The sequence below is a fragment of the Glycine soja genome, chromosome 19 (assembly GCF_004193775.1).
Source record: "Glycine soja cultivar W05 chromosome 19, ASM419377v2, whole genome shotgun sequence".
Lineage (NCBI taxonomy): Eukaryota > Viridiplantae > Streptophyta > Magnoliopsida > Fabales > Fabaceae > Glycine > Glycine soja.
This window is the reverse complement of record NC_041020.1, coordinates 44,460,552-44,472,673: the sequence shown is the minus strand read 5'-3', so window position 1 is coordinate 44,472,673 and position 12,122 is coordinate 44,460,552. Positions and strand designations below refer to the sequence as shown.

Below are 12,122 nucleotides of genomic sequence, written 5' to 3'. Positions count from 1 at the left end.
TATTTTCGTTCACTCATTTCTCATACCTTCCCTCACACTTTCGCTCGACCCTCACACACTCTCATTAGTGTCACGTTCACAATCACTTTTGCAGTTCCATTGCTCTCTCTGGTTTGTTAATTTCTCATCTCTGCTTTTTTTTTCTTCTCTAATCTAGGATTAACATGACTCTTCCTTTTCACAGATCGATCCTGTTGCTGGCGGTGCTACTGCATTGACGAGCAGAGACAACATTAGATTTCACTCCATTGTTTACTTAGTAAAAACCATCCTCTTAATCTTCAAAACCCAAATCCAATGAAACCCACTCCAGATTTTGTAGATCTCGCAACCTCAGAAAGGGCAAGAGTGTTAAAGTTGACAAGTCAAAATATGCTGAGTTGCTATCCTCGAATTGGAGTCAGGTGAACTCGCAAGCCGCAGATTTAGCGGTGGAGGCAAAATCAAGTGCAGTGAAGGAGCAAAATAGTTACGAGGAGATTGAATCAAGTGCGCTGAAATTAAATTAAGTTTAAAGAGAAATTGTGGTTGAGAGAAGTTAAGATATGGAATGTGAGTAATGAAAATATGCTAATTTTGATTTAGTGCTTTTACAATTGGATTATCCAAATAAATAATTTTAATTGATGCATTTTATTTTTCCTGAATTTTAAACTTCCTCAATTTTAAAATACTTCATCCAAAGAGATATTTAGAGTATATTTGGATAGAAAATAAGGAAAGTAATTTATCACAAAATTTAAATTTTTGTAATCTAAAATTCATTATTTAAATGTTTTTTTATGAAAAATTTAAATTTTTGGAATTTTAAAACAGAATTTTAAACAACTAAAAATATGAAATTTCAATTTCTTTCTAAAAGATGAGAAATTGAAATTCTCTTCTTGATAGAAGAATTTTTCAAAATATTTGTGTATTTCCTTTATAACTTTCATTATCTCTTCTACCTAAAAGTTCCCGAAATCTTTGTTCTTGAACTCGTCTTCAAAAAACACAGAGCTCGTGGAACACGATTAGATGTGGGGAGCAGCCATCGCTACCCATCCCATCACGGGAAGAAGATGCTCGTCAGGGGAGCAGCCATCGCGTGATAGCACCGGAGGTGCTCATCGGCACGGAGGGGCCTGGGTCATGCCTTGTGCTGTTGACGAAATGCTATGTGGTAGATTCCCACTTTCCATGCCACATTAGTATTTTTCTCTTTGAAAACACATCAATCATATTTTTTCTTGTTTTTATATTCATCTTTTTTCATCCTCATAATTTTAATTTTTTTTATGCAAACATAAAATTTTAAAAATAAAAAAATTTAATTGAAGTATTTAAAATTTAAAAATTTTCAAAATTTTCAAAAGTATTAATATTGACAGCGAACAAATGCACATCCACCGGCCCATAGAACCCACCAAACATGTAAGAATGAGAAAGTCATCAATGAGAGTTTCAAACCTTTCTTTGAAGCTGTGATACACGCACCTGTGTTCCCTGTATGCCCATTGGTGATACGAGTTGTGAAATCCAGGGAAAAATTAGCAAGGCAGGACCAAGTTACAAAACGACTATCTTCCATCAAAGTATGTCTGTCCGCACTGTCTACCACACACATGAAATAACAGCACACCAAATAATTTCCATAGTTCAGATTGATACCTTGATAGACCCATACCCCTGTTCTGCCAGAAGAGCGCCTCCATAGCTCAGGATTTTTGATTGATTGACGTATTTATTAATATTTCACGGAAAACAAAAACAATATAATTAAAAAAACTACAATAAAAGGTAATAATTTATATGAATATTTTGACAAATTTTGAAATAAATAATTTTTTATTTCTAGAAAAATTAATTGCAAAATTTCTTGCAAAATTAAAATTGGCTGAAAAGTCACCTACGAAATTTCCAACAAATTTAAAATCCACAGAAAATTTCCTGCAAATAAGTTGACCAAAAATTTCTTGGAGATTATAAATCCACAAGAAAATCTGCAGGTCATCTTTTTGTGAAAAATAATTCACAGAAACTTATTATCCACAGAAAAATTACATGTGGATTAAAATTCACAAGAAATGTGTTCCTACGAATTTTTAAGCAAAATCAACAGGAAAATTAGCACAATTGAAAAAATTATACTAGTGCAACCCTTAAGTCAATACACACTGGATAAGTCAATGATGCACCAACATATAGGGATCACAAATATTCTCATATCCACGTGCATATACCGGAATACTGGTTTTAATTTTGACAAATTATTACTTTGACTGAGTATGGGTATTAGCCGACTCAAGATAGAATCTAGGATAAAATAGTTAAAACTCATGTTATAGACCCATTAATAAAAAACATTTGTCGCCAGTTTTTAAAAGAGAAAAAAATCTCACCTTTATTAAAAGAGATGTCACATATCTTAGCAAAAAATCAAATACATAATTCTCTCATTTAAAGTAAAAGTAATTCTCTTAAAATTTGTTTTACATCTTACTTATTGTTGGTCAGTCTTGACCTATTTAAAACGGGAACAAGTATGTAATTACTCACCCCATTCTTTAATGATATATTAATTATATTTTCTTTATTTATTTCCTCCTTTCATGAGACTTGACATTTTTTTTTATTGTAATAGATTGAGTTTATGTTATGAATTATTACATTTTTATGGCTTATTTAAATTTAAAATTAATTTTAGTTTCAAAATTAGAAAAAAAATATATACAAATATATAATAATTTTCAGAGTGTAAAGACAGAGGTAAGAACAGAATTTTATCCCCGATCATAAACAGTAATCAGAGACAAAAAAATAACATATCTATCCCAGTCCATAGAACCCAATCACATAAAAAGCTAAATCTGATGCTATTGAAGTTGCCTTCACACCTAAAGGCATGCTGAGTGGAACAAACAACGACGATTGCGGTGACACCCTTCCCTCTATTAGCGGATGAAGTTGTCACAGTGGCAGCAGTGCGACACTAATTACAAAATTTATTACACAAAGCGGATGCTAACTTAAATATCTAGCTTAGTGTTGCCCGAGTCCACGTTATGAATTTATGAATTCAAAAATAAAATAAAATAAAAATCCAAATGTTGTGACTATGTCGTGTCGATGTCAAAGTTAACAATAGCCTTTCAACTCTAAACAAGGCTATTCTTGTAGTTGAGGGTTTCACTGTATAACATTAGTGTCTTCATAATTCATTAACCATAAGAATATGTCTTCGGTCCCATACTTTGGTCAAATTTTATTTTTGGTGTTCGAAATTTCATATCATCAAATTTAATACTTATATTTTATAGAAAACTTATTTTTAGTTCCTCTTCATCGAATGTTTAAAAATTACATTAACTTTTGTTTCACATATCAAATAGAGTATATTTTTTTATTAAAAAGATTATTTTTTTAAAAAAAGTTGTCAATATGTCTTCCCTGAACATATTTAACTAAAACTTTTAAAGGATTTATTTTTGTGTTTATTTTCATCACCATTATTAACAATTGTTGCAGATTTGTTTTTGTGTCTTCTTATTTTATTTATTTCTTAAATATTATTTCCATGAATTCGTGTAATAAATAAACATTATAATTTATTTATGATGTAGGAAATAACGTTAAAATCATGAGAAATGACTAAAAATAAGTATTTTGTAAAATATAAAAACTAAATTAGATGATATAAAACTACAAGAATTAAAAATAAGATTTTATAAAAGTATATGGCCTAAAAACATTTTTTTTCCTTAATTAATTATGTTCCATTGGTCACAAAAATAAACATAACAACAAAGAACTCAAATATATTTCAATATACACAATAATATGAGAAAAAAATTATCTAATAATAATATAAAAATCATTTAACCATTTAAGTGGTTGAGCTTATTTCTGAAAATTAATAACTTCCTTAGATAACCATTGAAGTTGAGTTTACTTTGGTGGACATTTTTTATTTTATTTTATTTTATTTTTTAAATTTAGTGGCCAAACTTAATTAATTCATTTCCAACATGGTTTGATTTGTTAAGTTCTCAAAAAAAAAAAAATCTTTGGTAAATTTAGTTCTTCTCACGATTTTTCTCATTTGATCTAGTTTCATTCTTTTTAAACCATGCCAACATTGGTTGGATTTGAGTTCATAACAAACAAGCTTTAAAAAATTGAGTATTTTCAAGGCATTAGATAGAAAATCAATAAATGAAAGATTTTTTTAGAAAATTAGTGAAATATTGGTAAAATTAAATGCTACATTTTTTGTTAAAAAAAGAAATTTTGATTCTTTAAAACTCATACATGGACTTCTACAACACTCAAAACTTTCATGTTGCTTATAGACAAGAATAATGAGAAGTGCTCTAAGGAATTAAAAATAATATATATGATAAAAATTATAAAATTAAATATTATAAATAAAAATATATTACAAAAATTCCTTGAATATTACACTGCATTCTTCTGTTAAAATGCTTCTTTGACACTCCCTACACTAACACTTGATTGTGTTAATTTTGAGTGAAAGGTAAAAAATACCCCTCAATTTTGAGTGAAACTTCGTGAGTCCAAATCCAGTAACTAACCAAAGAAAAAACGTAAAACATTACATTGTTCAATATATTGTCTTAATGCTTGAAAAGTTGGAAGAAATGAGTAAATAATAGATAATAATTAATTTCATACTTAAAAGTGTATATGCAAAGTCAAACCCAAAAGTATTCATAACTTCATGAAAATATCAAACTTCCCCTGCTGATACCTTGCAAAAGACAGCTACATTTTTTTTACACTAATGTAATGAAGCAAGGATGTCATTCAATACAAAAAGCCAGTTTCTGAACACCTTCAATATTTTTCTCCATAAAATCATTTAATAAAGAAATATGTAATTTTTTATTTAAAAAAAGAAACAAACTTTAGTCACGTGATGAAGTCAATTTATTTTCCCTTTCATCGTTAGTTTCTTACAGAAATTATCACAACACATAAAAGAATGGAAATATGTTCACATACAAGCGGCTCAAATCAATCCTTATGAAGTTTACTATATTGTTGTTTATAAAGAAATACGCAAAGAAAGAGACAGGGAAGCGAAGAGCACCAAATATTTAAAATACCTTGGCTATCTATTAGTACTTGGACACCATCAATTTTTAATATAAATTATTAAAACAAATAATGAAATGTGCAAAAATCTCCTCCGCGATGTAGTTTCTAGTGTGACTAATATACAACAATTTACACGATCATAACATAAATGTACATTTCAAAGAAAAACTAAGAAATCGATGGTCTATTTCAAGCTTTACAACAAAACAAAAGAATGGATAAGTACGGAAGAGGCGATTGCTAACACAACACTGTACACGAACATCAAAGGGATCTCTTCCAATATCCGGGTGACTTTCACATGACAAATATGCGGAGCAGCACCCTAGTCCACTCGACCATTCCCAAAAGGCAGTGCTTCAAGCGCATAGCTAATCATGATTTTGGTATATATTCCAGAATTGTTGCTAGTTTTTCGTAGACTCCACATCATGGTTCCGTGATGTTGATTCTAACCGATCGAGTTCAACAGCTCTCCATGAGCATAAATGGGAGGATTTCAGCAACAAGCCCAGAGCAGCAGAACTTGTTGCTCTAACAACAGCATCAGGTGATCGACTCAATTTTCCCACCAGCATACCGAAGACCTAAAAGAAGATACAGACAAATATGGTGAAACTTCGGTTTTAGCTGAAACGCCAAAAAATTCCAAGCACATCCTGGAAATACCTGTGAATGATAAACAGCTAAAATATGCTGATTGTCAGATAGAGAAAGCATGCTGCTGCAGAAGTATATAGCATTTGCCTGAATTATGGGCCATGGTGCGTCAAAAGCCTGCCTCATCAAGAAAGCAAACAACTAATTTTCAAGACCTTAGATTTAAACAGAAGGAAAAATGATCCACAAAGTATTGGGTTCAGAAAGTAGTAAAAAAAATTTACACAGATAGTAAATGAAAATTAAACTCTTCTAGAGAAAAATCACTTTTGAAAAAATTCAAATGCTGTCTCATTAAGACTCGAGTTTTGGCTATAAAATCATCATTACACAAAAAATAAGTTAATCCCAACAAACATAATCTTAATTTCAGTCAGTAAAAATATCATGACTAATTGTGTTATAACAAAGTTTAAATAACAACCTGTACTGTTGATGCCATATAACTATCAACTCTAGAGGGAAGATGCTGAGTAAATTGCTTTGCAATGTCTCGGAGAAAGTCCTCATAATCACTTCTAAAAACACAAAAGAAGCCAGTTATCATATTTTCCCATAGGAAATTCTTCAAAATTCTTGCATAACTAGACAATTTTACGATCTGTCAAATCATACCGATGATCAGAAAGGAAACTGTGTGTGTTTAGTACAGCAAGCATTCCTTCAATTTCCATCAATGGGCAAACTTGTTTCAGGGTATTCTATCGGTCAGTATGTTTCAAAAAGAAAGCATTTATCATGTTAGACATTTATTTACAAATCTCCAATTCAAGAAAGTTCAAGATGATAGTTGATTACCCGACAGGCTAATCGGACACTAAAATCTTCATCATGAAGATGCAAGACCAGGCGAGGAACAGCAGCATGTACCTTTTAAAAACAATCATATTGACATGGAATGAGCTTGCTGAAATATTAAGAAAAGCTAATATATGACAATCACCAGTTCAGTTGGCCTACTGTGCCATCAAAAGGTTCACCAAAATAATGAAAAGACATATCCCTTGGAATACTCCATGATAAACTAGCCAACTTGAAGATATTACGAAGAATATGTGTTTTTTATTTGCATATACTGACACTGGTTATATAACAAGATACATGTATAATGTACCTACTAAAAGGCATAGATTATTACATTAGGGTCTACATTAACATTTTGTTTTCCTTCATTTTGATTCATGTGTTCACTGATAGTTGATGAAGTATTTCACTAGATTCTGAAGTTTCCAAGTTGAACATTCCAAATCTGGTTATTGGGTAAAGAAAAAACTATCTTTAAAATGGAATATGTAGATAAGAGTGAAATTCTGTATTTGGAGATTAGTTGAGGAGATGGAGATGTCTGGGCATTGAAGCTTGCTCGGGGCTTTAGCATGGATAAGTCTACAAATCAATGGTTGGCAGAAAAAAGACACAAATAGTCTATTGACTACAAGTTTAAATGTGGCCACTTTTTTATCCCATGCTATTACCAAATTGACTACATTTTTTAAAGAGTAAAATATGTTTTTGGTCCCTCGTTTTATCTTGATTTCTGTTATTAGTCCCTCATAAATTGTTCTGTTTAGTCCCTAATGTTAATTTCAATTGTTAAGTGATAACGTGACAAACATAAATTGCACTGAAAAATTTTCTGTTTAAGTTTCTTGCTGTTTTTTAACTGCTGCAAATTTTCTAGCAGACTAAAACCACCAGAAATGTTACACAAAAAAAAAAAATCAAAACCCTGAAACCACTGAAAATGTTTTAGAGTCAACATTAGACTGCCAGAAAATTTGTAGTTTAAAAGCCATCAGAAACTTAAACATAAAATTAACACACAATTTATGCTCTCCATGTCATCACTTAACATTTGAAATTAAAAGTCAGGGACTAAAAACAATAAAAAAATTATGAGGGTTAAAAACAGAAATCAAAATAAAACAAGGGACTAAAAGCATATTTTACCCTTTTTTAAATTAACCAAACTGGAAATCACAAAATGAGCATATAGTGGTAAAATTGTTATAAGCTAGTTATGTCACCTAATAATAAGCAACCAAAAATGGAAAATAACAAATAATTGCAAATAGTAAGCCCCCAAGGAAAAGTTTCCTTATTAAAATATAAATGTCTTTTTCTGTTCTCATCTACAAATACCCATTATTGACAAACATCCATTATATATTAGCTTTACTGGTAACAGATTGAACCTACCTATTTACTTGAGTCCATAATTTTTTATTTTAAAAAAAAGGAGGAAAGAAGATAAAGTACAACTACATTCAGAGTTAGCAATATACCTGCTCGACAAATGCCTCACTTAGTACCCCAATTCCATATTTGCTTAGCGCCCCAAATACTGCAAAAGAAGTGGCTCGCATCTTTGCATTCATGCTTGTCTGTTTTTTAACAAGTAGTAAGAATATCCCAAGATTAATTAATAGAAAGTTCTCTATTCTTTTATAGAAACAGAAAGTATATTAATATTAGTAATATGAAGGGAGAATAAAACATCCATAGGAAATTATAAAAGCAAGAAGAAAGTATCTTTAAGTTATATAATACACAAATACGGATATATGAATTCCTACTTTTGATAAAGACATAGTGCTAAACAAGGATATACTACCCTCTTCTTGTTAACATTTATAGACTTAGTGTTAAACAAGGAAAAGAGATAAGACAACACAATTTAATAAAAGATATGATGTTCAATATTTTAACTAAAGGCGCTTATATTTACTAAATTACCTCCGACAGGGCTTTTTGTATTAACAGAGGGTAGTATAAATAGGATAAACAGCAGATGTACATTTCATATGTAGTCATAGTCTGGTTCCTATTCAGACTGTGTTTGTCTGACTATGGAACCATTTGTATGGCTTCCCTACCCATGTATTAAGTACCTCTGGTACTTCAATTATTTATATATATATATATATATATATATATATATATATTTGCTGATAAAAAAAAAAATTTACTAAATTAATGTCAAATACTAGTAGTACACTATTACAAGGTCAGGCCCATTAACAATATGACTAGCAACCTAATAAAGCAAAAATCAATAAAGATATTCTATGACAATCTAACTATATTCATAATACTCTCTAGCACTCACCACAAACCACAGCTATCCGTTAGGATCCAATTGAAAGGTATGGGTCTTGAGTCCCACATTGGAAATAGGGGATTCTTATGTGAGATTTGTAAGGCATTGAGCTCTCCAACTACAATGGCTAGCTTTTGTGATGTGGTTCTCCCAATGCTCTTATCAATCGGTATCAAAGCTTTCGACTGCGTCTCAGCTACAAATGACGGATGGTGACTTCAGCATTGCTATGTTAAAAAATTAGTGCACAGCCAGCTTGCGTGGATGCCAAGGAAGCGGAGCACGGTGTGATGTTAGAATCCAATTGCAAGGTATGGAACTTGAGTCTCACATTGGAAGTATGGGGTTCTAGTGGGGGATTTACAAGGCATTTGGCTCTCCAACTACAATGGCTACCATTTGTGAAGTAGTTCTCCTAAGGTTCTTATCACTTTCTTAAGCTTTAGCTTGTTACAAACCTATAAACAAAAGATAAATAACACAATGCATCTATCTTAACACCAAACTATCCCCAAGAGAAGAGAAACTCAAATATAAGTGCTTTCTTCTTTTTACTAAATCTTGTAAATAACAGTAACACATTGTAATTAATACTTTGATGAATATATGATTGTAAGTATGTTGAGTGTTAATTGACTGAAGCAAAGTTCTTCAATATTTTCAATATTTCTAAGTTCTTCAATAGTTTCAAGGTGATATTAGGGCTTGGTTCAGTTCAGTCCCACTTCTGCTTAGAGTCTCCAGGTTCTGCTCTCTAGTCTTAGCTTCATTCAGACTCTAATCACTACAATGACTAGACCTGAAATCAGCTGTGCAGTCAAAAAAGCCTGCCAACTTAAAGAATGCTTGAAGGCTGTCAAACAAATCTTAAGGTACTTTCAAGCTCAAGGCACTCTCAACCATGAGTTATGGTTGCAAAAAGAAAATCTGACCCAAGCAGCCCAGCTTGTAGCATTCAGTACTGCTGATGGTACCTTAAGATTTTGCCCCAAATCTGGTCTGCTGGTGTTATAGGAGCATAAGCTCAACCTCTACTGATTCTCATACCACACTAGCTTCTAATAAACATTAAGAACCCAAATAAATAAAATCAAAATGATTCATAGAAGAGAAAATTTACATACTTGAAGATTTCGAAGCCGTATTGAAAGATTAAGCAGAATGGGCTCAACTGCATCATCAGGTGAAGAATTGAGAATCTACACAGAGCCAAAACATAAAGTAACTAACTGAATTTAGAATGGATGAAAAGGTAAACACAATCAAACAGGAGGTAAAGAACCTCACCATCAGTAAGCATGATACAGCAGTTAATTGTACAGATTCATCTAAATCATCTAGTAGAGCTAATATAACACCCAAGACTTGAGCCGTATACTTCAGAATATGAATCAATGGGATCTGCAATTTCAAATATGGTAATGATGATTTAAAAGAGAAGCATAAAAGTGTATAGAGATATACTACCTAGAATTGAAAATCTAACTGATAACATGACACAATTCAATGATCATATCAGATGCACAATTATCATATACATGCAATACTTTTCAATGAATATTAGAGTATGGTAAGAGATGCAGTTACTCAACTGCAATCTCGGGTAGAAAGTAAGCAGTTTGGTTAGTTATGACAGTTGTCATAGAGACAGCAGTTGAGCTGTTACGTTATTTATAGATTATAGATTCCGCTGTCTCTATGACAGCGGTCATAACTAACCTAACAGCTTACTTACTACCTGAGATTGCAGTTGAGTAACTGCATCTCTTACAATATAATATTGAATAAGCTTATGAACAATGAAAGTAATTTTGTAATTTGTTTGGCATACAATAGTCTATAGAAACTTTTTCACAAGTTAATACTTTGAATAAAAAGTTAATCCTCATCTCAACAGAAATGCCCAGAAAGATAAGTGAGTAGATGATTGGAAAGCAATCAAGCAGATTCTTTAGATAGGAAAATCAATTTGAAAAAAGAGCAGATAATTGGCAAGCAATCAAGCTTTCAAACAGTTAAATTCATGTTGAAATAATTACAATTGAAAATAAAGAAACCATGGTTACATGAGTCATGACAAAATATCATAGGATGAAACCCAAGACCTGTACTAATCCTCGCAAACATAATCGCCGAACAGTTGAAGACTCATCCGATACATGCCGACATAAAACCTCAACCATTTGCTCCAAAAGTGAACCAAGTCCACCACTGTATAATTGAAAATGGGAATGAATATGAACTTCAACTAAGGAGTCGGAATATATAAAAAAAGAAAACTCGTGGTTAATTATTATGATGCAAACACAATAAACTGCAATATCTAATGATTCGAAGTTAAAAAGTGAAACATTGTCAATGAATGACTCTTCTAAAAGCTTGAAGGATCAAGCGAAGGCTCAAAAATGGTTTTACTTTATATTTCTAATGCATCCCCTCAAGTTGCTTTACCATATGCAAAAATTTAATTTAATTATGAAAAATGGAACTGTCAAGGATCAAAACTCCTAACTAGTTGGTTGTGGAAAATGGAAACATAAAAAACCAAAGCTATGCTTGTTTTAGTGTTGGAAGTACTCCAATCGGCCATTTGGAGGAAGGTAAAATTTTCTTTCAGAAATAATTGCACTCACTGTAACACGTAAGATTTCTATCATCTCTAAAAATATAAAAGGCAAAACAAACACCCCAAAACCTTAAACTATTAGGCAGAGGACCAGGTATGATTTTATATTTTTAACCCAAAAACAAAACAAAAGAAGATCGCCCATGAAGTCAATGGCATGTAATTCAATAAGTAAAAGTAATTGGTTATGGACATACAAATGTAGACCTAGTACCTAGTACCTAGTACCAAGTATACAACAACCAATCCTTTTTACTACTAGCTGGGGTTGGCTACATCCTACATGGATCAAACAATGCCAGTGTTCTATAGTCCATCATGTATTGTCCATGGACAAACCATTGACCACATATTCCCTCTCTCAGCTCTTTAACTAAGAGTATATCATTTTCAAAAAGCATGTGTCATGGCACCAACTCTTGAACATGCTTAGTAAGCACGCCAAAGACCAAGGTAAGCAGATTGGGACTCGGATTTGATCCTCAATCCCTAGTATAGGAACAACAATCACTTTTAGAAAATTATTCCATCCCATTAATATGAAAAATGAAGCCTGGTAGTATATGTTAAAGACAAACATGACAAGTTTCTGCAAAAACATCCAATACTTGGGACCCTTTGGTTTAAGGAAAACAG

At 31.8% G+C, this 12,122-nt stretch overlaps 1 protein-coding gene across 4 annotated transcripts in view; it reads right to left on the bottom strand.

Moving 5' to 3' along the window:
• Positions 1 to 5,078: 5,078 nt before the first annotated feature.
• LOC114400624 (protein SHOOT GRAVITROPISM 6) overlaps positions 5,079 to 12,122 on the bottom strand; it is a 36,191-nt gene continuing 29,147 nt past the window's right edge. For 3 of the 4 annotated variants that reach the window (XM_028363160.1, XM_028363161.1, XM_028363162.1), the window contains 9 exons: positions 10,966 to 11,071; positions 10,148 to 10,261; positions 9,985 to 10,059; positions 8,046 to 8,144; positions 6,559 to 6,630; positions 6,376 to 6,461; positions 6,185 to 6,278; positions 5,770 to 5,877; positions 5,079 to 5,687 (listed from right to left, as the gene is read on the bottom strand). In XM_028363160.1, coding sequence (XP_028218961.1) covers positions 5,508 to 5,687; positions 5,770 to 5,877; positions 6,185 to 6,278; positions 6,376 to 6,461; positions 6,559 to 6,630; positions 8,046 to 8,144; positions 9,985 to 10,059; positions 10,148 to 10,261; positions 10,966 to 11,071 — 934 coding nt within the window. In that variant the 3' untranslated portion in view covers positions 5,079 to 5,507. Of the gene's footprint in view, positions 5,688 to 5,769; positions 5,878 to 6,184; positions 6,279 to 6,375; positions 6,462 to 6,558; positions 6,631 to 8,045; positions 8,145 to 9,984; positions 10,060 to 10,147; positions 10,262 to 10,965; positions 11,072 to 12,122 lie in introns of those variants that run through there. The other variant, XR_003663980.1, reaches the window with a different exon arrangement.